This window comes from Hippocampus bargibanti, linkage group LG12 (assembly GCF_051943395.1).
Source record: "Hippocampus bargibanti isolate YZ-2025 linkage group LG12, ASM5194339v1, whole genome shotgun sequence".
Lineage (NCBI taxonomy): Eukaryota > Metazoa > Chordata > Actinopteri > Syngnathiformes > Syngnathidae > Hippocampus > Hippocampus bargibanti.
The window spans coordinates 15,432,435-15,459,788 of record NC_142745.1 but is presented as its reverse complement, the minus strand read 5'-3'; the positions used below and the strand labels follow the sequence as shown (position 1 = coordinate 15,459,788).

The 27,354-nt window shown below is 43.2% G+C and overlaps 2 protein-coding genes across 10 annotated transcripts in view; one reads left to right on the top strand and one right to left on the bottom strand.

Annotated features, from left to right (window-relative positions):
• LOC148890662 (sodium- and chloride-dependent taurine transporter-like) overlaps positions 1–23,987 on the top strand; it is a 30,820-nt gene extending 6,833 nt beyond the window's left edge. The window contains exons 2-15 of the mRNA XM_089009982.1: positions 1,742–1,971; positions 2,063–2,197; positions 10,557–10,645; positions 11,096–11,241; positions 11,719–11,851; positions 11,944–12,078; positions 12,348–12,451; positions 12,539–12,663; positions 13,358–13,470; positions 13,742–13,879; positions 15,256–15,358; positions 17,937–18,037; positions 18,223–18,393; positions 20,247–23,987. Coding sequence (XP_088866108.1) covers positions 1,743–1,971; positions 2,063–2,197; positions 10,557–10,645; positions 11,096–11,241; positions 11,719–11,851; positions 11,944–12,078; positions 12,348–12,451; positions 12,539–12,663; positions 13,358–13,470; positions 13,742–13,879; positions 15,256–15,358; positions 17,937–18,037; positions 18,223–18,393; positions 20,247–20,405 — 1,881 coding nt within the window. The 5' untranslated portion in view covers position 1,742 and the 3' untranslated portion in view covers positions 20,406–23,987. The remainder of the gene's footprint in view (positions 1–1,741; positions 1,972–2,062; positions 2,198–10,556; positions 10,646–11,095; positions 11,242–11,718; positions 11,852–11,943; positions 12,079–12,347; positions 12,452–12,538; positions 12,664–13,357; positions 13,471–13,741; positions 13,880–15,255; positions 15,359–17,936; positions 18,038–18,222; positions 18,394–20,246) is intronic.
• A 12-nt stretch (positions 23,988–23,999) lies between these two features.
• The window catches only part of grip2b (glutamate receptor interacting protein 2b), a 67,323-nt gene continuing 63,968 nt past the window's right edge, over positions 24,000–27,354 (bottom strand). For all 9 annotated transcript variants that reach the window (XM_089009974.1, XM_089009977.1, XM_089009973.1 and 6 more), the window contains exon 26: positions 24,000–27,094. The gene's annotated coding sequence lies outside the window, so the exon portion shown is untranslated. The remainder of the gene's footprint in view (positions 27,095–27,354) is intronic.

Here is a 27,354-nt window from a genome sequence, read left to right as displayed (position 1 = left end):
ATAAAAGCCTGCACATCATTCCACTTAGCAGCCATCTCCTCCTCCTCGCCATCAGATGACAACTCCCGAATGGCTTGCTTCTGCTTGTCCTCTTGAAGGCAAATCAAATCCTCTGTGTTGAGGACCTCATTATGGTCAGCAACAAGCTCCTCGATGTCATCTGCATCCACTTCGAGTCCCGTAGGTGCTGGCAGAGATTTTATTACAACAAAAGTTGCGAGTCCGATGAGTGTCAAAAGAAGGCGGGCGGGGGCGATCCGTCCAGCCTATCAAGCTAGGCAAAATAAAATGGCACACAGGGGTGCAAAAACCCGCGATCCCGGAAAGCAACAAACTTACGCGATCGGGGCTAACAATCACCTCGGGCGAAGCAAACTCTTGTGCTGGCAAGTCCAAGACACTGGCGAGGCGCGAGGCATTGTAATCATGTCACTGGTGAGGTAACAGCGACTCGTTGAAATGTCCCAGTATTGGTGATTAGGGGATTGACAGCAGCTGGCGGAGGTCGGGAGCGGCGGCCCCGCCCCAGCTCTCAACTCGCACGTGACAAGTTCGGTGACATTAGTCACGTGAAAGCATCGAGTAAACAACACCTTTGTGTAAAGCTTTGTTGCGAAGGATGGTAGCAATGGTGGACTTAGGATATCGGTACCGGGGTCTTTATTTGTAGAATGGTTGTAGAAAGTTACACTCAGGGACGTGACACACAGCGTGGGAAATGTGTCAGGTTGAGATTCACATGAAAGCCGCGGTGCGCACCTGTGACGCCACAAATGCACACCTCGTTTGTGTTTCTCAATGATCTCCTTCTCCTCGACTGTAATTTGGTTTTGTGTCTTTGGCTGAACACGAGCCTGTGGTGGGGTCTTTTTCGGTCCCATAACAGCAAAATTATCATTGAAGACGATCGACGTGTGCACTCATAGAAAGGGCGTGTGGAAAGGTAGGCCGGCTGGGGCGCTGTTCGGTCGTGTGCTTTGGTGTACTTCCGCCGAAGATTACTCCGCCAGCCGTGGTGGGAGTTGTGTCTCGCGAAAAGTAGTGCTTAATCCAAGGTTTAATTTTCATAAATTTAACATTCGTAAACCGAAAAGTTCGTACGGCAAGGTGTTCGTAAACCGAGGCCCCACTGTACTTGAATCCAAATTTTGGAATCCCATGACTTAAAAGGCAAGAAGAAAATAGAATTACTTTTTCATTTTGATACTTTTCTTCTCAGAACATGATACCTCCCTAATCTTGTAAAATTAATCTTTCCTCCCCAGATGTATCTTGTCAGTTTCTTAATTTAACAAGAATAAAAAACAATTTTATAATAGTGCAAGATTTTTTCGTTGTCTCAAAAATATTCCTTTCATCTAGTAAATTTACCATTTATTTTCCCGCAAAAAAATAAAAATAAAAAACAAGACTTTGATGCTGTAATTGTATTACCTTTTCCCCTAAAAGATTCAACTTTCATTTTTCAAATTTGAGACTTTTTTAAGCTTTCTCATTAGAACTTACGATATTTACCTTTTAGAATAATTTGTCTATTTTTCCAGAAACACAAAAACTAAATATTGTCAAAACTATTGATGCTATGTATGTGACACATGTATTAAGTTATTCTGGGATGTGAAACTAAAAATAGTTGCGCTGGCGTTCGCTTTCTAAATTTACAACGACATTGACGATCAAGCTAATTTTTTATGGTCATGATTTTTTTGGTATGTGTGTGTGTTTGTATTTGTGCATTAAGAATGGCACAGAAGGAAAAACTCCAATGCCTGAAGGACTTCCACAAGGACACGCTGAAGCCGTCCCCCGGCAAAAGTCCCGGAACCCGACCCGAAGATGAGGCCGAGGGCAAACACCCCCAACGAGAGAAGTGGGCCAGCAAGCTGGACTTTGTTTTGTCGGTCGCTGGAGGATTTGTTGGTTTAGGGAACGTCTGGCGTTTCCCCTACCTCTGCTACAAGAATGGTGGAGGTAAGACCAGCAGACGCTCCCTTAGAAGACCCTCTTATAAGACAGGAACAAAAACCGTAAGCCCCTTTGGTGCTCTTTTCCTGCCTTTCAGGTGCTTTCCTCATCCCCTACTTCATCTTTCTGTTTGGTGGAGGCCTCCCGGTTTTCTTCTTGGAGGTGGCGCTGGGCCAGTTCACCTCAGAGGGTGGCATCACCTGCTGGGGGAAGCTGTGCCCCATCTTTACGGGTACATCTCCAAATAAGGATATTTTTTTTTCCTTTGAGCGCTTGAGAGTCATGTTGGCCATTTTTAGATCCCCTTCAAGGACGGTGTCCTCAAAGGCCCAAAATAGGATTTAATCTTCCTGGGAGTGAAACAACACTTATTATTAGGAGGACTGAAAAGTGGATTTTTTTTTACCATGGGGAAGGAGGAGGGGTACCTTTGCGAATTTCATAGTGGTACTCTAGGTTTAGTGATTAATATACAGTATACAGTTGACATTTTTAATTTACTATGGATTGGATTTGCCTTTGTTAGTCTCGCAGTGGAGAAATTTACATTTCACAGCAGCAAAGTTATGGAAGAAATGAAAGTAGAAAAGACAACAGCACCGACCTTCCACTGAACAAAGCGGGGCTGTGAAGATGCTGCCCATTACAGGCGCAATATATCACAATGGCCGCAGAGCTGTCCAGCGATGACAGTCGAATGGCACCGACATTCCTCCCTTTCAAAAACAGTACTGGCATATTCATGCTGCCGAAAAGGCGCAACCACTCAGCACAGTCTCCTCCTTGATGAATGCCGTGGTAAAAAATGCTGAAAAACAATCCGTATCCGTTCCACACAACGCACAACAACACAAAGTGACAAAAGAAAACACAAAAACAAGACAAAAACAACAAAAACAGCAAGGCTCATCAGAGCACCTGCTGACGGCTGCCTACTCGGGCGCCATCTTGGACTCCTTAGAATGTCTTGTTTTTCCATCCGTTCACCCCCACCCCATCCCCTTTCAAATTGCTGCTGTGGACTGCAAATTTCCCCATTGTGGGACAAATAAAGGTTTTCTGATTCTGATTCTGATATTTAGATTTAGATCTGGGGTTAGGGCAGGGGTGGGCAAACTTTTTGACTCGCGGGCCGCATTGGGTTCTAAAATTTGACAGGGGGCCGGGCCAGGAGCATTTGGAGGGAGTGTTTGGGCCGGAAATACTAAACCTAAAGCATTAAAGGACAACCGACGCCACCGGACAAGTTATGTCCATAATGTATAATATCACTTCAAATGACTTCGACTGAGCATATTTTACAAAGATTCCACAGCATATAGCTATAGTTTACGTTTTAAGACTTGCGCTGAATATTCATGAAGTCTTGTTTTCGAGTTGATGACGATCCCCATGTGACGTCACGTTTGGACCGCCCCTGACCGAGAAAGCGACACACAATGCATTTTGGGTACTTTGTTTGGTCTGAAAACTTCGTGTTGATGGCAAAATTAGAAGGAAAACACATAAATAACGCCATGGTGAATCGTTGTGTGTTGCACCAAGACAACTATTTGATATTCGCTGACACAAATTCCCAGCTGACAAATCAACCCATTTCCAACGGAGCTTGGGCGCAATCTTCTGCATTTTTTGGGTGCTACATTGCTGTCATTGACGGCTCGAATTGATATGGGAGGACTCCTTGAATCAATTGCAAACATTTATGCTTTCCTTTTCAGAACTATTTGAATCATATTCATAACTGGATGAGTAACAAGAAAGCATCTTCTCTGAATCTGAAGCCATTGTTTTGATTCTCGATAAAAGGCAAGACGTCTTGGCGTGACGTCACGAACAAGGGTGTGGGACCTTCTGAAACTGACCATTGAAGTCATTTTTATTGGTGTTTTTCATTTAACTAAAAATATCAGCCTGCCTGATTTGGGTATTTTAGATGCTATAAAACGTTTTTCTGATGTCAGTGGGAAACAAATAAAATGGTGCCGGTTGTCCTTCAAATGTAGTGTGTACAAACCTCATAGCACAGTAAGAATACTACAACCCAATTTAGTAACTGTCTTTCAAATGTGAAAAATATCCCTGATCAGTTAATAAATTTGCCTCAAGGAATATGGCGTTTACATACTATTTCGCAGATACTTGGAGGAGGAAATGGAAATAGATTAAAATAACATATGCACTGTGATTTATCAAGATTGCGTCTGTTTTTAATAAATTTTCATTGAAGGGGCAAAGTTAAAGAAATCAATATTTATTGAAAAATGGAATCACTTTCAACATTCAAAACACATTATTACATAACGAAATATTCAAGCTCAATAATACCTACTTGTGTTAAATTCCGCCAAATCATAGATGGTTTGTCCTGACTGCGCGCTCAACAAACTCTCGACTGACGCCCTCGCATTCACGCGCAAACAATACACGTGTACCGTCGCCGAGCACACAGACATAGGCTACCTGCAGTTGAAATTTGCATACTCGGCACGGCAGCCAATCAGAAGCCTGCTTCTCTCTTCCGGACTTTCGCAAGCGTTATAAAGTCGTGCAATTGCATGTCATTTTCCAAAATAGATGCACAGAACCTCAGCCCAGAAGAAAGATTCAAAAGAAGCTAACAACATATGTGACGCTACAAAACGTAAATTTACATTAAACCGTGACTGTAAAGTGTACGTGAGACTTATGAAAGGGGCTTAGTGGTTCGTAGGAAGCAATGCAAACGTTGCATTGTGCTCCACAATGACAATCGACTACTGCAGCAAAATTTACGGCCCTGCACATTTACCGTAAATTAAGCAAGGTAGCATTTGTCGTAGGTACATTGTTGATTTTAAAAAAGCTTTATTTTGTGACAATGTTTTTAATGTGATTTGTTGTTTCATTGTTTTGTAAGTTGTGAAAAATGGGGCAGGCAACTTTTTACTTACCTTCCCTGTTGTCTGCTAACTTTTTGTCATGAGTTTCAGACACTGTTTTTACTATACTTTGGGCACGTTCGGCGGGCCGGATTAAAAAGCCTAACGGGCCGTATGTGGCCCGCGGGCCGTAGTTTGCCCATGTCTGGGTTAGGGTGTGATGGGGTCGTTAAGGGTTATTGTTTGGGGTTTTCGGTCATGGTTGGGGTGAGTGGGTGGGGAAGGGTTAGCGGATTGGGTTTGGATTCTGGTTCAGGTTTAGGTGAGGAGATCATGTTCGGGTATAGCGTTTCTGCGAAGGTTTGTTGTACAATCTTTAAGTTTAGGGTCCCGGTAGTCGAGTGGTTAGCATGCCGGCTTCACAGTGCAAATGTTGGAGTGGCTGGGTGGAGTTTGCATGTTGTCCAGGGGCCCATGTGGGTTTTCTCCGGGTCCTCCGGTTTCCTCACACATTCCAAAACCATGCATGACAGGCTGATTGAACACTCCAAAATGGCCCTCGGTGTGAGTGTGAGTGCAAATTGTTGTTTGTCTCAGTGTGCCCTGCAAATGGCTTGCAACCAAATCAGGGTATCCCCTGACTACTGTCCAAAGACAGCAGAGATAGTCTCCAGCACCCCCCGCGACCCTAATGAGGGGAAAGCGGTCTGTAAAATGGATGGATTGAAGCTTAGGGGCAAATTTTTGAGTTTGGTTTAAAGCCTCAGGTGTCACGTTCCGAGCGAGAGTGACGGCAGCTGACTCATTGGAATGTAGTGGAATGTTTGGGATCCCAAAGCAGGCGACAGAGACGGACTATCCAAGGAGGATGTTTATTCACAAACACAGCGAGTAGGAAGGCAGGGGGTGGTCCGACCTGCCCACTACGGCAAAAAGCAAATGGCACACGGGGGTGCAAAATTACGCAATCCCGGAAGATGACAAACTTACGGGACACGGGGGAGAACACCTCGGACCGGGTACACTCGCGCACCGAAGGAAGAGATGCGAGGTGAGTCAATCATCCGGCACTGGCGAGGTGACCACGAACCATATAAATGCCCCATCTTCGTGATTAGAGAATTGACAGCAGGTGGAGGGCGGCAGGGAGAGTAAGCCCCGCCCCCCAGCTGTCAACTCGCACGTGACATCGGGTTTGGATTTCAGTGATGGTGAGGGGCTTTGTGTTGTGGTGTGGATTAGTGGATTCAGGTAGTAGAAGTCCTTCGGGCTCGGAGTAGGTTTAGGTCAAGGTTCGGAGCTTTGTGGGTAAGGAATATAGCTTGAGGGTGTTTGCACTCATGGGTTTATGTTCGAGATTAAGGTCTAGGGTCGTTTTGAGTTTGGATTCAAGTGGTTTTAGGGTTTGGGTTGTAGTTAGCAGATTTGATTTGTGCCCAGGTTAGGGTGTTCAAGATTCAGGTTCTTGCATTAGTGTTGAGGGTCTTATGTGTCTTATTATGACTTGTGGTTGATGTTAGCCATTTTTGGCTAAACTTGGGTTTTGTTTTTGGATTGGGGCTCATAAATGTCTGATAAAAGATTTGGTGACATGTTTAGATCAGGGGTTGCAGTCCAGGTTGGGGAATGAGTTTATTTTTCGGATTGGGACTCGGGCAGGGATCCAGGATTCCGTGTTAGCAGGCTGGCTTAGGTTTGGAGCTTTGTTTCATGTTGTGGTTTCAAATAGAATTTGGTTGTATTGGGGGTTGGGGGATTCAGGTACGCCGCCATCCATGCATCTAGTTTTAAAAACCGCTTCACGTTTTTGAAAATTAGTAATGAAGGCTGTCCCGCCAACATGAAGGTCAAAGACATCGAGCACCCCCTCTCCAGCGGCGACCGATGGCTTTGTTATTGTTCCGAGTCATTGTTTGACTTCCACTGTCCTTCCGCAACACCGTTAATGTTCCACTTCCTGCGTCTTCCGCATTTCGGCTCCTGACGCATGCCGTCCTCTCTGCCAATCACGCAGCCGCCGCCACTGTTGCCATGCAACGCCGCGGCCTGGATTTCGACTTTGAAACAGCTTCTTGTAAGAACGCCAATTTGGTCCTTGCCGCGCCGCATCCCGTCTCGCCATGTGAGACGCCCCCCACCAGGCCCTCCACCCCCCTTTTCCAAAATTGGGTCAATGTATTCGTTACCCACGTCTGCTCGGCTAGATCTCGTTAATATTCATGACGCCTGTAATTCTTCCTTCCGACATTCACGTGGGATGACGCTTCATCGCTTGTTTTATCCGCTTGATTTTAGTCTGCGCGCGCGCGCGCGCGCGCACACACACGCACGCACACGCACACACACGCACACACACGCACACACACGCACACACACACACACACGCACACACGCACGCACACGCAGGCACACACACGCACACACACACACGCACGCACGCACACACACGCACACACACACACACACACACACACGCACACACACACACACACACACACACACGCACACACGCACACACACACGCACACTTAATACACACTAACGACTGACACGATGTACAGAGTGTCCTGGATCACAAGTTGCCAAGGCAACAGCACGGGAACACATGAGAGCGATGGAGTGGGTAGAAAATCGGAACGGCGGGGTGAGAGAAAAAGACGGGCGGGGCAAATTCTGGTAGAGTGGAAAAATTCCGATGTTGTCTTCAATTCATTTTTACCCGCATCCACGTGAGGGGAAGGGGCAAGACTTAGGATCAGGGATTCGTGGATTTCAGAATCGCTCATGAGCTTTTATTTGCGGGTTAGCATTTGAATGACAACCCCGACACATTTGAATGGTTGAGTTTATCAAGTGCCAATCAAATACTGTACCTCGAAAAAAATGAAATGCTGGATGGTCTAGCGTCTTTTCTTCTGACAACATACCGTGAAACGACAGGTCTTAGCCGTGGGTTTAGTGTCCGAGGTCGCTGTTGATTAGGCTTAAGGAGCTGAAGCGTTTAGGGAAAATAGGATTCTGCTAAGGCTTTGTGTGGCGTTTACTCGAAGTTACTGTCGGGTTAAAGTTAGGGTCAGCAAAGGGGAAGATGAACAAGGGGATCATCTGGAACGGCCATCTGGAACGGCCATTACGGCTGGCAGATTTTCCTTACCTAGGTCTGAGACAGAATCTCACAATTCTCATGTCGAGACAACAACAACAACAACAGTAATAACAATAATAATAGATATTATTATTATTATTATTATTATTATTATTATTATTATTATTATTAGGGCGGCCCGGTAGCCGAGTGGTTAGCACACCGGCTTCACAGTGCAGAGGTCGCCGGTTCGCGTCCCGGTCTGGCCTCCCTGTGTGGAGTTTGCATGTTCTCCCCGGACCCGCGTGGGTTTTCTCCGGGTCCTCCGGTTTCCTCCCACACTCCAAAAACATGCATGGCAGGCAGATTGACCACTCCAAATTGTCCCTAGGTGAGTGTGAGAGTGACTGTGGTATGTCTTTGTGTGCCCTGCGATTGGCTGGCAACCAATTCAGGGTGTCCCCCGCCTCATGCCCGAAGACAGCTGAGATAGGCTCCAGCAACCCCCGCGACCCTAATGAGGAATAAGCGGTACGGAAAATGAGATGAGATGAGATGAGATTATTATTATTATTATTATTATTATTATTATTATTATTATTATTGTTATTATTATTATTTAACTTATATTTTTACAGGAAGGAATTTGGAGAAGAAAATACTGCTCCATATACAAATGTCTTCATGCGAATTTTTCAGAAGTAAAATGTTATCTGATGTTATGAAAGACTATTTTCAAAATCATCCCTCTCATCACATTGGCTATAAGAGCAACCTTTACTGTGTATGTGTGTGTGTGTGTGTGTGCGTGTGTGTGTGTGTGTGTGTGTGTGTGTGTGTGTGTGTGTGTGTGCATAGATTCTTTATTCATTGCTTTTTATATTATGCACAACTATCACTTATTGTGAAATAATCCAATTCATAAGACATATTTGTTGCACGTTTGGCTACGTAATTAATCTTTAGAAGACATTTCACATTTCTGTCTGAATTTTGGCGGTGTTGGAACGGATTAGGGCATTTACATGGAAACACGTCTCTACTTTCAATATTTTCAATTTCATTTCCCAAGTAGAGGTATCACTGTATAGAGTTCATCTGGGCAAGGAGGTGGGGGGAACTGCTGTCCTTTTGTTTGTGAATTGATCTGCATCGACAGTTTTCATGGCCTGCCACATTTATGGTCCATAAGCACAAATGTGGCCAGCTCGAAGGTAGCAACATCTCCTATCTTGCAAATTGAAATTGAATTTACATCAACAATTTTAGGGATCATTTATAAAGTTAGGATCGGGCACCAGGTTAGGGTACGTGTTTTGGAGTGAGATGAATGTGACTTATTTTTAATGGGAAGAAGTAAAAATCAATAAAAGCAAAAGTGAAGTCAGATCACTGAGCTTGATGATTTTTTTTTTGCCCAACACCCACAAGGTCAAGTGAGGTCGTAAACATCAGTGACATCATGGAGGACCACAATTTGCGCGTGTGTATGTTTGTTTGATCAGCATCAGACCATGTGAGCATAGCCCAGAAAGACACACAAGCACACGTACGCATGCGCGCACGCACCAACACTCATTTGCGCACAGATGGCTCAAAGGACCTTGAAGGAGATTCTTTTCGGCAATCGGCCTTGCACACACCCAAACAGACACACACACAAACCACCTTGATGATGGCCGTTCTTTTGAGCATTGGGCCTTGGCACGTGTACACAGCCGCGACACACTCTACACACAACACAGCTGTTAATACTTGAAGGGAGATAAGAGGCCTTCTTATGGCTAAAATTGAGTACTTGCTTTGTTTTGGAGACGTTCCGAGTTATATTTTTGGACATGCTGCACAGGGGTGGCGCGTACAGTGTGAGCTGATTAAATTTTTAATCTGGCAATCCAAGGAGGGATGCCATCACGTCCGGTGGCTTTTCTTTACCTTGGTCCAGGGGAGAATCTTTGAGACTTGCGTAAAAATAAACTGAAATCATGGGACTTGAGTAATAAAAAATAAATGAAGTACTGGGAATTTAGGGTCTCTGTATTGACAGCATTAAATCTGGAGATGGGCTGACAATATTGATTTCAGAGAAGCTATTCTGCTCTGATTTCCGGCGTTAGAAGTTGTCCTGCGCTTGTTCTTCATGGCCACGTTCGACAGATTGCTTACTCTCCGGTAACCGATTTGTTGCCCCGGACGTCTCCTGACCAAAGTTTATGTAATCAGTGATACAAAAAAACAGCTATAAAAACAGCTGATTGATAAAACAGGGACGTTTCATGCGCAGGCCTTCAAGGTTGTTGGTCCTGTAAATAACGCAGGCGGCATCCACGCATCTCCGCACACTCTGCCCTAAGTAGCTATGTGCGATGGTCATCGAATTCCGCCCATATCAATGTGCCAAAGCGTAAAGAAGGTGGGCGAGAGGTCACGGCAGCCATATAAAGGCTTAGACGGGCCTCCATCAACATCTCAGATCCCTCCGTTTATCTCCATAAAGCAATACGAGCCACGCAGGAAAGTCTTTTCCATCTTCTCCCTGCCGCCAACAATACGCCGAAAGAAACCGTCTCGCTCGGTACGCGACGTGGATGAGCCCGATGTTGACGCCGCTTCCTAACATGCTGTATTCCGTATGCACTTGGCAGGAATCGGCTATGCCTCCATAGTCATCGTGTCCCTGCTGAACATCTATTACATCGTCATCTTGGCCTGGGGACTCTACTACTTATTCCAGGTATGGCACTTCACACCCTTTTTTACACCGATCTGTAACACCGATCTGTAACCCCAACAACGCAAGCTGTCCGCTGTAGAAACCGCTCTACTTGAAAGGCTTGGACATGTGTCTCCAAATCTTGACATTGAGACATCATTTATGAAAATAGCAGACCCACGTAAGGACCGACCAAGAGAATAGACATATGGAAAATCCAATCTAACCGAATTTGGACTTTGGAAGTTTCAGTCCACGCCAATGACATTGCCTACATTTTATGCCAATAGCAGCGCAGGGCAGTACAGCAACTTTTCAAATCCAGAGAATTGCGTAAAGCCTCCAGCAACTTGATGACTTTGATTTTGTGTCAAGTACACCTTTTGACGCAGACCTTCTCCTCTTGCGATGCGACATTCTGCAAAACACTTGTTTATAAAGTTTCTGCCTTCTTCGCCATTGCTCCTCCAGTGTTTCCAACCCGAACTGCCGTGGGCCAAGTGCAACCAGTCCTGGAACACGGACCGCTGCATCGAGGACACATACCGCAAGAACAAAAGCTTCTGGTTGCCTTCCAACTTCTCCAACTTCACCTCCCCTGTCACAGAGTTCTGGGAGTACGTACGCATATGAACATTCCGTAGACTCCAAGGGGTTTTAGCGTGAGCCGTTTGATTTGGGGTCAAGATTCACGCCGGATTTGTGGATTCCTGGTTCAGTTTAGGGTTTCAAGTTATCCAGTTCGGTTATACAAAGATCAATTCACTGTTAGGATTTGAGGGGTACGTTTGGTGTTTAAGGCTCGGTCAGAAGACTTGGGGTTACAATTAGGGCTTTTGATTGTTGGGTGTGTGAGTTTATAGTCCAGGTTTTATGGGTTCAGCTTAGCGCTGACCTCATTTTAGCGTTAGCGTTCGTTTGATTAAGGTTGCCGTTTGAGTCCGACATCCAGTTAGCTTTGCGGTCCTGATTTTTGTTTGGTAGGTTAGGAGTTCGGTATTAATTTTAGGGTTAGCGTTTGGAGTCGCGATACGGTTCAGCAAAAGACGGCATTGTGGTTCAGATGTTAATCATTGGTGTCCTTCACGATGCAGACGCAAAGTATTAGACATCAGCAGTGGTATTGAGGACATTGGACCCATCAAGTGGGACCTGGCTCTGTGTCTACTGCTGGTATGGGTCATCTGCTTCTTCTGCATCTGGAAAGGCGTCAAATCCACTGGGAAGGTCGGTAGTCCCCTCTGAACGGCATCGGGAAAATGGGCTCGGTCAAAATGCGACAACACGAGAACGACTTCCTGACGATACCTTGCCTCCAGGTGGTGTACATCACGGCCACATTCCCGTTCGTCATGCTCATCGTTCTGTTGATCCGTGGCGTCACCTTGCCCGGGGCCGCTGAGGGGATTAAGTTCTACTTGTACCCCGACCTCACCCGCCTGAAGGATGCAGAGGTACGAGCTAGCATGTTATCATGCTACTATTCTACCAATAACCAGTTACTGGCTATTATTGTTGAAATACCGTAGCGGTATTAGTTATCGTGGTAGACTGATATAGTACCTCATGTCACTTGTTACTCTTGTACTACTTCCAGTTTGTCACCAATTACTATGTTACTCGTTATTGGACCGTGGTATTATGCTACAAGGTGCTACAAGTAGCGACGAGTTAGTATCACTCAGTCCCTCCTGTCTTTTCCGTCCATGTATTCTTCTGTCAGGTGTGGATCGACGCCGGCACCCAGATCTTCTTCTCCTATGCTATCTGTTTGGGCGCCATGACGTCCCTCGGCAGTTACAACAAGTACAAATACAACTGCTACAGGTCAGGAGGGGGCACTGGAGTGCTTTATTAGGGGGGTTATGAGGGGCTTTGATTTTCATCGATTTGTTGATGCCACGTGTGTAACAGGGACTGTTTGCTGCTGGGAGCTCTCAACAGTGGCACCAGTTTTGTGTCAGGCTTCGCAATATTTTCCGTCCTTGGCTTTATGGCACAAGAGCAAGGGGTGGACATTGCGGATGTGGCAGAGTCAGGTATGTTGTGAAATTCCTTTGACAACTCTGATCAATTTCAATTAGTATTGATTTTATTTTTAATCAGCAAGTGTTTCTGTTCTCATATGACGTGTGTGAGGTTTCTGAAAATGCTGAAACACCCCACGCAACTGTCTATCAAATACCTCAAATACAACCTGGGAAAAAATGTAGAATCTTTCTTACACCTTCACAGCCCTCTAAGTTTGAGCCACAAAAACATAATACAGTATGTCGTATATATGGCTCATTCTGGGCCTTTTCCATGTTGCTACAATAAGGCGATCTAAAGCAGCCATGCCTACTTGAAGCCCCAGTCACATATGCCAGCTGTGAAATTGAACTTTAGCAAAAACAAACCCGCCCCGTTCTTTCTCTGCATGCAAATATGGCTAACAACGTGGCGCTCTAGAGTGGCCATGCCAGCAGCGTATCCGAACGAAAGATTAATTATTGGGATCTACGCATCGTTTGCTCACTATCTGTACAAGATGCAAGCAAAACACTGTGATTGGATTACACCCTTGTCATCCTCAAGAACAGGCAATGTTTTGGCTTCATTTGTTTGATATGGACAATAAAGATATTTGCATCCGTATTCCTGTCAGATATCCCTTTGAGCAAATAGAACCGTCTAGTCACATGCTGCTGATGTCATATCCTGTTTTCCCATATCGCCATTTCCACTACTCAGGTCCCGGCTTGGCCTTCATTGCCTACCCCAAAGCTGTAACCATGATGCCTTTCCCCACACTCTGGGCCATCCTCTTCTTCATCATGCTCCTGCTGCTTGGCCTCGACAGTCAGGTGAGCCATGTGCCTTCATCGCACGTGCAAAATCCAAATGCAACGAACACCTTCGAGTTTTTGCTCACATGAAAAAGCTCCGCCATGGTTTTGCACATGGCTTCAAGTTGGGACTCGATGGGAGATTCACACTTCTTTAGTGTTTGGGTCAAGGCGGGTCTGAAAATGGCTCGCGATAAAGGAGTGTTAAGCTAAAAAAAACATTTAATGGAGGTAATATAACATGTGATGCAATTTGTGTGTGTGTGTGTGTGTGTGTGCATGCGCGCAGTTTGTGGAGGTGGAAGGGCAGATCACATCACTGGTGGATCTGTATCCGTCCTTCCTACGGAAGGGTTACCGCAGAGAGGTCTTCATCGCTATCATATGCTGCATCAGCTACCTGCTGGCACTCACCATGGTTACCAAGGTAACGCACACACGCACACGCACACACACAGACACACACACACACACACACACACACACACACACACACACACACACACACACACACACACACACGCATTCCTGTTTCAACGGTTTTGTGAGGTCCGGATAACTCCAGATAAGGAGCGAGGACCACCATTGCTGATAAGTTTAGAGAAGAACCAGTGTTCCATTTGAGCACTAAATGTCACCGCATTTCCCATTTTAACTTCTTTAAAAACAAAGCAATAAAAAGTGGACTTGAAACTGAAATAACAGCAGGAGTGAGTTTTCTGAATGGGTACATTCAAAGTCCTCACCCATGTAGTGATTTTGGTTAAAATATCGTTTTACTTTTTGTGGTATGAACTTTTTCTTCTCATTAACCATGCGCACGCACACACACACACAGTGAATAAAAAGTGTGTGTATCCAAGTGAAATGAAAATACACACCAAAAAACATTTTGGGTGAATTTCTGAGGAGCTTTCTGAAACTTTAGCAGATGCATATATAAACCCTCTAGAAGCCTCTAGAATGAAAAACTTTTGAGGACCGGCCAAAAGGTCCTCACTTTTCAAAAATGTCCTCACTACGTATGGTCTAAAATGTTAGTGGTCCTCACAAGACTAATCATACAAACACACACACACACACACACACGCACACACACACACAAACACACACACACACACACACACACACACACACACACGCACACTGTTGCCGGTTGCTATGCTACAAACGTCTGAGTCAGTCAGCGTCGTTCTCACCATTCTTCCAAAGCCGCAACTTCATCACTTCGTAAACGCACAAATGGCTCTTCTGGGCTGAAGTTTTGTAGTGCCCGTAATCGTCGGCTCCACTGTTACGCCTCCGATGCTGCTGGTTGTTTCTCCAGAGGACAAGATGGCTCCACCAGGGTCTCATCCCCGCGTCATTAGGCTTTGCGCTTTCCAGCCTGCTCAACTAAACGGCTTCAGCGGTCAAAGTCACAGAAGACATTTCGCAGCCCGTGGCCCACTTAATCCAAATTTGATTTCCTTGAGGAAGATTGCTAATGTCACCTTGAATATTATCGCCACTATCCGTTTCATGGCCCTGATGACGCACATACATTTTGGAGGGGGAAAAAAAACACTTTACTTTTGCCGTATTTTTGTCATGTTATCGATTAGGAGCTCCAAACAAACAGAAATGTTTGTGTACCCTTTGGCACATTTCGGATCCTCGAGATGCTCCTGTCAAAAACAACAACAAAAAATAAATTACAGAATGGAATAATAAATCTATGTGCGAACATTCTCTCCATGCCAACGGTTAAAAATTGTCGCTAAATTAAAAGTCACTAACCTGTTTGTGTTTGTGTGTCCTTAGGGTGGCATGTATGTGTTCCAGCTGTTTGACTACTATGCAGCGAGCGGTGTGTGCCTTCTGTGGGTGGCATTCTTTGAATGTGTAGCTGTTGCCTGGGTTTATGGTGAGTACGAGCACAGGCCAGATGTTTACCCGGTAAAATTAAAATTATTCTACCTTTACAAAATGGTTAATAACAGTGTCTGAAACTCATGACAAAAAGTTAGTGGACACCTGGGCAGACAACTCGGAAAAGTTGTCTGCCCCATTTTTCACAATCGCAAAAAAAAAACATTGTTTTGCGAAGTATAAGGATTTTTGTAATTAAGGAAGTAACTACCACAAATGCTCCCTTGCTTAATTAATGGTAAATATCCTTCGCTGAAGATTTTGGTCCAGTTGTCGTTTGTCGTCATGGTGCACAAGGCAATGTTTGTGTTGCGTTGTCTGCTCAAAGCCACGTGGACTCCTTTCTAAGTGGCCAATTGCCAAACGAATGTTTGTTTGGCAATTTGCATACGGCAGCCAATCAGAAGCCTGTTTCGTGCTTCGGACTGACTGAAAAGTGTACTTGAGTGCTTCTTGAAGAAGTTGTCGGCCACCTGGGCCGAGACGTTTTGAAAGTTGTACGCCCGACGTAAAAGTTGTACGCCCCGGGCCTCTGAGCAGATGTTATTTCAAACACTGTTAATAACATTTTAAAAAAGGCAAACATTTGGAAACAAATATTTTGAAATGCTAACATTTGGAAATGTTCAACGATGAACGCATCTGAAAACAGTCATGCTAACATTTAAACACTAAATTCTTGAAATGTCAAGATTTAATAGTAGTAACCCACAGGTGTCAAAGTCAAGGACCGGGAAAAAAAACCACCACATCATTTCATTTGGCCCGCACAAGCAAATCAAGCATGTCAACTTCCCTGATGCTTAATAAAGTCTGAACCAAAATTCCAAATGGTCACATGTAAACCACAATAACAGTCATTATTCATGAGTTAATATTTGAAAATTAGTTATTCATCAATTTGTTGTCCGCTCTACATGTAATATGTGGAAGGGATGAAACATTCGAATGGCTTCCCTCAATTCATAACAGCCCCTGAGAGGAAACCGTAAGAGCAATGTGGCCCGGGCGAAAAAATGACTTTGACACCATTGTGCTAACCGTTTCCACTGCTAGCTTTTGAAACTACTTGTATCTACCCCGGTCAAGGATGACGCTTCGTACTGATGTCACAAACGTTTATTGTGGAACATTTGGAACACCATGAGAACTATAAAGGACATTTAAAAACGACAATTAACATTACAATAAGTTCGACAAGACATACAGTAAGTAAGCAAATTAATAACGTACCGTGTGCACCTTATTAACCGAAAGTAGATAAACTTTTACGTAGACTTTAGACTGCTGTTTTCTCTCTCTAGCGGTTATTCTGGTTCTGTCTCTTGAGCAGTTACTCTGGTTCTGTCTCTCTCTAGCGATTACTCTCGTACATTGAAACACATGACACGGAAGTGGAAGTGATAATGACAAAACATTATGAATAAAGTATTGAAGACAATTTTAAGAAAAACACACATATAAAGGTTCGCATAATACCGTTAAACACTTTCACAGAACAAGACCAAATAACTAATATTTTTGTTGTCATGGCAACCAATAACAATACCCGCCAGTTACACTACTGATAACTGAAAATGGTAATCACGGTTGAGGATTGAAAAAACCTGCTGGTGTTTTTAAAACGGCAATTTTTTTTAGAATTGCTAACCGTTTGCCGGCACCATCTTTTGAAAATACAGTAAAGTCTCGTTATATCGATATTCTCGGGCGTCCAAAAAAATATTGATATAACCGGACTATCAATGTATCTGAAAGATATCTGAATACAACACGATTAAATACATGTATGGAAAACAAAAACTGCAACGTTTACATTACTTACGTTGATAAAGTATTCCGCGGGACGTCAAACTCTTTTGCAATGGAGGATTTGCTCCTTGTTGGATTCTCCTCCACAGCCACTATTGCCTTGTACTTCGTTCCGATATCACAATTCTTACGTTTCCCCATGGTTGAAATTGGTGTTGAACAATTGTATACTGTAGAAGAAGACTACAGTATGTTTCAGATGTTATTGCAGCTCTGCTACAATGTGCAAGACACGAATGCTGGTCACGTGACCAACGGTGTGACTGATACAGATATCGCTAATGGCAGTACTGTATAGAAACCCTTCAGCAAATATCGATTCAGCTTTAAGCTGCTTTTGTGTCGAATTAAGCAGACCCAATTGGCTGGCGGGAGATGAAAAGGGCCGGAGTAACCGGATTATCGTAATAACCGGGTATTGTACTAACTGGAACTAATTATATCATAAAAGACTAGAAATTTGCCGGGAAATGGAAATAGTATCGTAATAAGCAGTACTATCGATATAACCGATATCGATATAACGAGACTTTACTGTACTCACATTTAGAAATTCTATCTTTTGAGAAATCGCATTATTAAAAACGAAGCTTTTAAAACATCAACATTTGAACATACTGTAGTTGGTCAACTAACATAAAAGCGCTAACATCTTCAAATCCTAACATTTGAGAATCCCATTTGAAAAATGATAATTTTGAATGATTTAAATGGGTGAAATACTATCTTTTTCGATCAGTGCGCTTTGTGTTTTGGTGCAGGCGTTGATAACTTCTACGATGCTGTGGAGGACATGATCGGCTACCGACCAAACCCATGGATGAAGTGGAGCTGGTCTGTCATCACTCCCTGCTTGTGTGTGGTAAGCGCTGAACATTTCACAGTCATTGAAAACTGGAAATGAAACGGAAATTGCAGCATCACATGAGTTCTGCACAGCTTTTGAGTGGAAGATCACGATTAGGGGCACCACTCCCGACTTGTCACATCAGTCATCAGGGAGAAAATGTTCTATTACTTTGTTTTCACCGGTTGGTGTGTTTGCAGGGCTGCTTTATTTTCTCCCTGGTCAAATACAAGCCGCTGACGTACAACAAAGTGTACGAATATCCCGACTGGGCCATCGGAGTGGGCTGGACTTTGGCCTTGGCTTCCATGATCTGCATCCCCATGGTGGTGGTGATCAAGATCATACGATCTGACGGGCCACTTATTGAGGTATGCCTCTCCCCCACACCCACCATCCCAAAGTGTAAATAGTTATGTTTGACGCATTTGAGTAAAGCCTGTTTTTTAGTCATCATCATCATAATAAAATTAATAAAATTAATACAATTAATAAAATTAATAGGGCGGCCCGGGGTATCAAGTGGCAAACATGCATGGCAGGCAGATCGACCACTTGAAATTGTCCCCTGGTGTGAGAGTGAATTGTTGTTTGTCTCTGTGTGCCCTGCGATTTGCTGGCAACCAATTCAGGGTGTCCCCTGCCGAGTGCCCAAAGACTGCTGAGATAGGTTCCAGCAACCCCCGCGACCCTAATGAGGATAAAATGGTCAGGAAGATGAATGAATGAATTAATGAATGAATACAAGTAATAAAAATCATAACAATTATCCAAAATAATAAAAAAACTAAAATAACAGTAAAAATAATCAAATAATTACAATAATAGAAAAAAATAAATATATTAAAAATTAAAACATGAATATAATAATTACATTAATAAAACTAATCAAAATACTGAAATAATAAAAATAACAATAAAAAGATATAACAAATAAAAATAATAAAACTAAGAAATATAAAAACTGTCACGGTTTGCGAGGTGGTGATGGCGGGTTCGGATCCCAAAAAGCAGGCAGGAGGGAGCAGGAGGTTGTTTGACAAATTGTATTAAAATAAAGTCAGCAGGAACAAAATGTAAAACATCAAAATGATCTGAATGGAAAAAATACAAAGCAGCAAAAGAAAACCAAGTGTAAAAGTCCGCCAAGGTTAAACAAACACGTACACAATGCATGCTGCAACCAAGCAGCAAACAAACAATGAATCGGCACCGGATGATCGTGCCAGGTGTCTTTTTAAGTGTCATTGATTATAACGACCAGCACCTGCGAGGCTGCCGGCAGGGCTGACGTCGCTACCCGCTGGTCGCCAATTTGATCGGGACGACCAGCACCTGTGCAGGTGCAGGCGGGGCCGACAGCGCCCCCCGTTGGTCGCCAACCAGATCATGACAAAAACATAATATTAAAATAATTTAATGTATGCAAATCTACTCCTTATCTTTTGGCTTTTCCCTTCAAGGGGTGGCCACAGCGAATCAGTGTCCTCCATCTTCAGAGGTTTGATTCGCATGCTTGTTTTGGCCAAGCTTTTACATCGGATGCCCTTCCTGACACAACACTGTATTTATCCGGGCTTGGGACCGGCACAAGAGGACACTGGTTTATGTCCCCTTGTGGCTACAGAACAAGCACTACGAACAAACTCTATGAACTTAATAAAGATGAAGATACTCGGTAAGAGGCTCCCAAACACAAAATGGTCATCGGCACAGCGGCATTCAAGCAAAGCAAAACTATACTCACCATTTGATGACAATGCTCTGATCTTACCGTTAAACGGGCCTCTCTTTCAAATAAGAAACATAATAAAATTATAACAAATAATAATATAGTGGAAAAGAATCACTGTAATACTTTGATGTCGAAGAAACTGGTCAGCCATGAAGGTAAAAGCTGTCGCTGCTCACCCACAGAAACAATTCTTATCCCGTCACTGTAAAGTGTCCTTGAGAGTTTTGAAAAGCGTTTATAGGTACAACGTAAATACAAAAAAAATGCATTCGGATTCATTCATGCCTAATCCAGTCATTGGCTTGTTTTTTTTGCTTCACTCAGCACTTAAATTTTTGTTTAAAAAATTTGTTTTCAAAGATGACAGATAACAGCAGTGTCTTACTGCATCACACCCTGCATCAGGGTGTGATTATACACACATTGTTACCGTTTTGATTGTCAGTCCGATATGTAGTTGAATTGATTTTTGTTGTTCTCTCTCTACAGAGGATCAAGGCGGTAGCCGCACCAGTTCGTGGCGGCGCCAGTTCCCGCCCGGCCGACCACCGCGGCCCCCGGGAACTAGCCTACTCCGCGGACCCCAACGGGAACAAGGGACTGCTGCTCAAGGGCCCCAGCCACACCATCGTAGAAACCATGATGTAAAAAAACAAAACAAAGTATACTGCGAGAGCGCAGGGTGGAAAGCTCTCCATGAGCTCGCTCTCCTCTCCTGCCAGTCTCCCAAATGCTTCTCCTCAAGCTAATGCTAACTAGCCGCCTTTTGTTTTTACGTCTGTCAATCTGTCTGTTTCTCTGTTTGGTGGTATGCGGAAAAGAGAAGAAAGAAATGGTTTAGAGGAAGATTTTTTTTAAGTAGCCGCGAGTCTTTTAGGAATACTTCATAAAGGAAGTTGCGTTTTCTTCTTCTGGATAAGAAGGCGACCTCTGAGTCCTGGAATCAAAAAGTTCAGAGTTGGACTGAATCCCAAAAAAGAAAGCCGACAATCACAATCAGCTACAGTGAAACCTCGGTTTACGAACCCTTGGTTTACGAACTTTTGGGTTTACGAACGTTACATTTATGAAAATTTTACCTTGGCATACCAACTATTTTTCGGGATACACACGGAGCTGTCACAATGAGTGATGTGTCGTTCGCGAACCAGCCCGTTCTCCTAAAAATAAAATGGTGGCCACTGTTTTTGTCCTCTATTCCCCGCCCCCGGTCTTCGGTTAAAGCCACGTGATTGGTCAAGAACGCAGCAGTGGGGGATGGGGTTACAGACAGAGAGAGAGTGAGGCCGGTAAAACATTAAAGAGACAGGCAGACAGAGAGAGAGAGTGAGAAAACAGTTAAAAGATCCCATCAATCAGGCTCCACAAACAACCCGCACAAGTCATTTGGACACTTGATGCAAAAAGCTATCAACCCAGCTAAACAGATCACAATTGATGAAGAACTAGATACAATTATCACATAGAAAGCCTCTCCAAGGGATCATTCCTCAAGATGGTGAAAGAAGGTTACGTTCCTCATCAAGTGTTTAATGCTGAGGAAACCGGACACTCCATTCCATCAAGTCATTAACGACCGTCACAAAGGTAAATAAAATGACTTTATTGTACAGTAGTTTATTTCTTTAATCATAATACTATAGCACATTTATTATACATAAAATACGGTATATTTTGTGTAGTTTTAAGGCTTAGAAAATTAGAAAGTAGAAAATTATGTTTTATGGGGACCTGGGAACGAATTATTCTCATTTTAATGGTTTCCTATGGGAAATTAATTTTTGGGATACACACTCTGTCTGGGAACCAATTAAGTTCGTCAGCCAAGGTCCCACTGTAATTTGAAGTTGTATGTTTTGTTTTGCTCAGTGTCAAGTAAAAAAATTTGTGGTTCCAAATATTTGAGACATTTCAACATCCTACAAACAAGTCAAGGTTTCCTTTCAGGGTGGCCAGAAGTGTCATGGGCTGGTGATCTACCCAACACTCAAAACAAATATCACAAGTTTTTTTTCCATCCAAAATTTGGACAAGCCTGGTGGCCTGAACTTGAAAATCTGTTTTTGCTCCACTTGGTAGCCATTTTTATACGTGACAAATCAAAGCTGTAAAAAGCCAAAAAAAAAAAAAAAACTGAGGCGAAAAATCCGCTGAATGTGTAAGTCTGAAAACTCCAAACCAGGATGCTGGTTGCGAAACGCACCTTAACGCACACAATGGCCATAAACGCCATGCCCCAAGAGATGAACCCTGAATGTTTGTCGTGTTTTGTGGTAGCCGATTGACCTCGTTCTCTCGCTCTCATAGAATCGCTTTAGCCTCCGATCGGACTCAGGTGGTTCCCCCAAGTTGTTGAGAAGCTTCAATTTGTATTATGATTATTAATATTAGTATTAGTCCCGCCTCTGTCGATGTTCTCTTTGGACTGTCGTGTTCCTGTTTTCACTGTGAATGAGGAGTTGCACAAAACAGAAAACAAACAAAAAAATCCTGCTGTTAAAAAAAAAAAAAAAAAAAAAAAAAAAACGCATGGACAAAAGTATTGGGACAAGGACTAAAATACACTGGGGCTGTTTTGAAGGAGTAGTCGAGGGTGGGGGTGGTCAGTAATTACATAAGGCCATTTTGAAAGAAAAAAAATACATATATATATATATAAAATTGTGAACGAAAATATTTCCCATTTGACAAACTTTTCGAACCACTGCACTGTATTCAATCGACATTCAGCGTTAATCGCCCCAGCACCACCAAATGTGAAATGTCTCAAAACTTTTGTCTACAAAGTTGACTTTTTTGAAAAGAATCCACCCCATTCGGCTTACACACACACACACACACACACACAAACGCACGCTAACTGTAAGCTACTATCAATATAGCACCGCGCTAACATGCTAGCATTGCAAAGCAACATTCTTGACAGATCCATCATTCAAAGTCATTTCCTTCGATAAATACTTGACATTGTGATTGATGTGTGCTCCCCAAGACACTCATCGCTGCTTTTTACCCTAAAAAGAAATGATCTTTTTTGCCCTCCTGCCCCCCAAAAAGTAATATACTAATGGATGACGTTCCGCTAGTAATTACTTTTCTCCCTAAATAAGCAGCCCTCACTTTTTATCCTCAAAATGATTCATCCACACAGTATTTTTTAAGTTAATTCTTCATATCAGTGTTTTGTCCTCAAATAACTTGTTTGTGCTGTAACGGTGTTTTTCCTCAGATGAAGACCTCATTTTGTCCATAAAAAGTTTTTCTTTTTTATTATCATTTTTTAATTCACATGTATTTTTTGTCCCCTAAATTCATCAAAGGCATAGATGATCAACACATAATTATTTTTCAAATAGAAACGTATCATGTTTACTCTTTGCTGTTTCACGTATTGTGTTCCCCGCAAACAAGTAACAAAAAGTCATATCAATATTTTTTATTTTATTTCATGGATCATGAATATTCTCTCCTGGAATGTCACATTGCGCCCTTGAGTCTCGTTCCTCCTTTGATGAAATGCTTTGTAACTGTTGAATTTTTCCTTAAAACACTTCAAATCATATTTCACTAGTTTTTCCCCCCAGTATTTCAAGTTTTTTTTTCTCAAACAGCCATCATGAAATCCACTGCAGGCATTTGTATTAAAACATTACGCCGGCGGTCGCGAAATGCCACGCCGCTAACGAGCACAGCTAACGACCACAGCTAACGACCAAAAGTCAAAGCGTGAAACGATATTTGGACAATTCGGTGCTGACATGTTCATGGATTCCCTCACTGACGTGTGTTCCTGTCCAGCGTCTGTCGCGTGTAATAACTTATTTGAAAATAATATTTGGCTCTTGGATCCACTGAGCCGCAGTATTGCCTGGCTGGGTCTTGAGCCGGGTAGTGCCCCCTAGCGGGGACGGACGGACGGTCGGGAGTATGCCAGCTGACGTTTTTCGTTCGACAACTTCACAGCGAAAAAGCACATTTGCACTGCTCTTCGTCGTCATCTGCTGTATCGTCAGCCTCATCCCATTCGCGGTTTTCATGGTGACGTCGTGATGATGAGAAACTCCAAACCTTTATCACAGCTTTTTCTCTTGTGTGTTTCCTTCCAAGTCATCTGCTAAAGTGTTGAAAAAAGTGTTGATCAGGATTCAAAAATGTGAATAAATTGTTTTTTTTTGTTGTTTCTTGATTAAAAATTAAAAAAAAAATACCAATAAAAAGCGCAGCATCTTGTCTTGTGTTTATTTCTCAGCGACTTGTTTTCTGGAAACATTTTGATAGAATGTAAAAAAAACATTTGGGGTGGCTAACCCTAACGCAGTTCAAAATCTACCTTGAAACCCAAACCTTAAGTAACGAAGCCGCCATGCCTGGCAAAACATGACAACAAGCAAGTTTCACTTTTTATTTTGCACATACCAATTCTCTCTTCCATTTGCTTCTCCCCACGTTTTGGAAGAGAACACTGGTGGTAGAAAAACATGATATAACACGGAGATTGAAACAGATAAAATGACACCTTTGAAAAGCCCAATCTGGAATTCGGAACAAGCTTTGCCGACTTTTAGCGCTTCAGTCATATGAAAACATTTCAAACAAAAACATTGACGCGTAAACAATACCAACAGTCCATCCAAGGTACACAAGTTCATATCAACGACAAAGGCAGAAAAGTAGTACACCAATCAGAATATTTTTTTCTTATTTGGAAAAATAAATAAATACAATTATATATATATATACAGGTAATATCCGATTTACGACCGGTGCGAGTTACGACCACGATCGCCAGACCCTTTTTTTTTAATTTGACGGCTGGGACCACTACGGTTGCAGCCCAGCAACGCTGTTGATATCTGCAGAGTGTTTGCGATGCATTTGGTAGAATAAAGAGTCGAGATGGCCCTTCTCGTTTAGATTGAAGAACTAAGATGTTTATTTGCCGGAGCACAGAGAGCAACCGCTTCTCTCAGCATTTTGTAAGAACTATTTTTTTTAGCGCTGTCAAAGGACCATATGTCGCGCCGTGGCTGCGTTGCCAGTTGCGCTCAACTTTCAGCATGCCTCATTTATCTTATCTTATCTCGACGAGAACGCCGAGTCGGCCCGCGCCGCCACCGCCTTTTTGAGATTTTTTTCCTTTGGCGTCCGCCCAGGTCCGAGCGTGTGTATTGGGCGACCTCTTCTGGCTTCTCCGTTAGCAGGGAGGGCGATTTTTCAACAGCGCGTATGCGTGGGAACCTGTGCGTATTTGGGTCAGCAGAACGACACAGTAATAAAAATTGATAATACAAAATGATAAAAATGACACCAAAAAGTATAAGATTAATAATTGACCTGTAAGCAGTTTGGTATATAATAGTATTAAATAGAAAACGTACTTTAAAAACAACAGATTGACATTGTATACTATTCTGTCGTATAAACCTCGCGTCGGCCATTTTGAATACATATATATATATATATATATATATATATATATATATATACAATACAACAATTACACAGCCCTCACTAGCCTAATGCTATGATGCTAACACACAATGAAAAAAGGCCATAGGCACACAGGCTTAAATGGGCTTAAAATAAATATCTGTGTTGTAATGGTATTACGCTTGAAGCCACGGAGATCTGAACACCAATGTGCGGCAGCACACGTAGACAGATAACGTAACAATACCCACAGACATATCTTCTTTATCCTCTGTGAAGAACAATTCATATTTGGAGCCGTGAAAGCAGATTTCTTATACTGTCACCAGGTGGCCAAGGCAGGGACATGCAAATGAGCAGCATCGTGTGCCTTGGATGAGAAAGCAATTTCGGTCACGGCTGGATGATTTTGTTACGTCGAAATCTCCACAGTCATTTATTTCCAGATTGGGCTTCAAACACAATAACATTTCGATGCATAGGGCGCGCACACACACACGCACACGCAGCACACACACACACACACACACACACACACACACACACACACACATTATAAATACATGAAAATCAACAATACTTCAGGAAGGCTTTTTCAGTCACTTGTTTTTGTTGCTTTACAAAATGTGAGTATAAAAAAAATCATGCCGATATTTACACTACATTGTATCGTACGGCGATTTGTGCTTTTTTTTTTTTACAAGACGCACCCCCATACACTGTCATTATTTACATGTAAACCCACATACAGCATTCTGGTGTATACTCACACTTGGGGTGTGAAGCTGAACTAACACGTGCAAGGGGGAGGGAGTGCACTGATTCTGCAGGAGTGTTCAAAACGATTTGTCAAAGGTGGAGAGCGTGTGCGCCTATTTGGCAATCCATGACTAATGGACGAGAGAGTGTAACCTCGAGAACGAGTGGAAGTTGTGAATCTTGCGGTTGACCTTGTTGGGTGTTTGTTCACGTTTGCTGGGGTGGGGGTGGGTTAGGGGTGAGGGGGTTTAAGGATGTGAGGTGAGAGGTGAGTGTTATCAGGTGAGCGAGTTCATGTGCCGGGCGTGTGGGCCCCTCTTAGCGCCACTAATCCAGAAATAATTGCCTCCACGAGGGCGACGTTCCGGAAGAAAACAGCAGCAGGTGACGATGTAAAGCCCCAGGAAGGAATGTGTGGGACTAAAAATATGGTTGGACGGGTGGGTGTGTGTGGGGGGGGAGGGGGGGACACTTGAGGTTGACCTCATGATTTTGCAACTTTCCACACAGATAAGGAAAGCCTCAAAAGGCAGGAAACACTTATGCATTGAAGAGGCCTGCAAATTCAATGGTTACCATGGTAACCAGCACATATTTTGGAGAATCTGCACAAACGTACATGAAGAAAACGTGGTTCTCAAATAAAATAAATACATTGGAAAATCGACACATATGGCAAAGGTACATTTGGACCGAACATAATTATTGGGGCATAATCAGGAAGTACCGAGAGACAAGAATTTGGACAAAAGTATTGGGACGGCTACAGTTTGTGAAAAATGTGGCATTTGGACAACTTGCTGCACATCATACTCTGCAAAGAGCGCGTCCTTAGCACCGTTTTCCGTACAGTCTATCAAAGACGGTTAAAAGAAAACGTTGTGATGACATCATGGCATGGTGCCTTCAGGATGACAGACTGGTGTTGTGCTGCAGTGCACGGAGAAAGGTTTTTCTGGGACCTCCAGTGGAGTTGTAGTGTTTGTGCGAGTTTAGCAGCATTGTGGACGTGTGCAAAGACACCACACTCAGTGAAGACCTTATTCCCATGATGCAGGTGCTTAAATCCTCAGGTTGGGTGGTTTGTCTCGGAGCATCAGTGAAAAACCATGAGGCAGATCCTGGTGTGTCACACTGTGAAAATTAGACTACAAAACAAAAAAGGGGGGGGGGGGGATATGGATTATATTACAGAAGTGTATCAAAACTAAATGAATAGAAAACTCCGAATGCGGTGTATTCTATTAAATTAGGTTGTTACTGTTATGTTTGATGAAGTGCAAAATTATGGAGTGCATTTTTTGTGATAATATACATCTTTTGTGGCAGCTGGAACGGATCAATGGCATTTCCATTACTTTCAAAGGGGAGAGATGATTTGAGAAACTGTACAAGTGGTGTGATGATC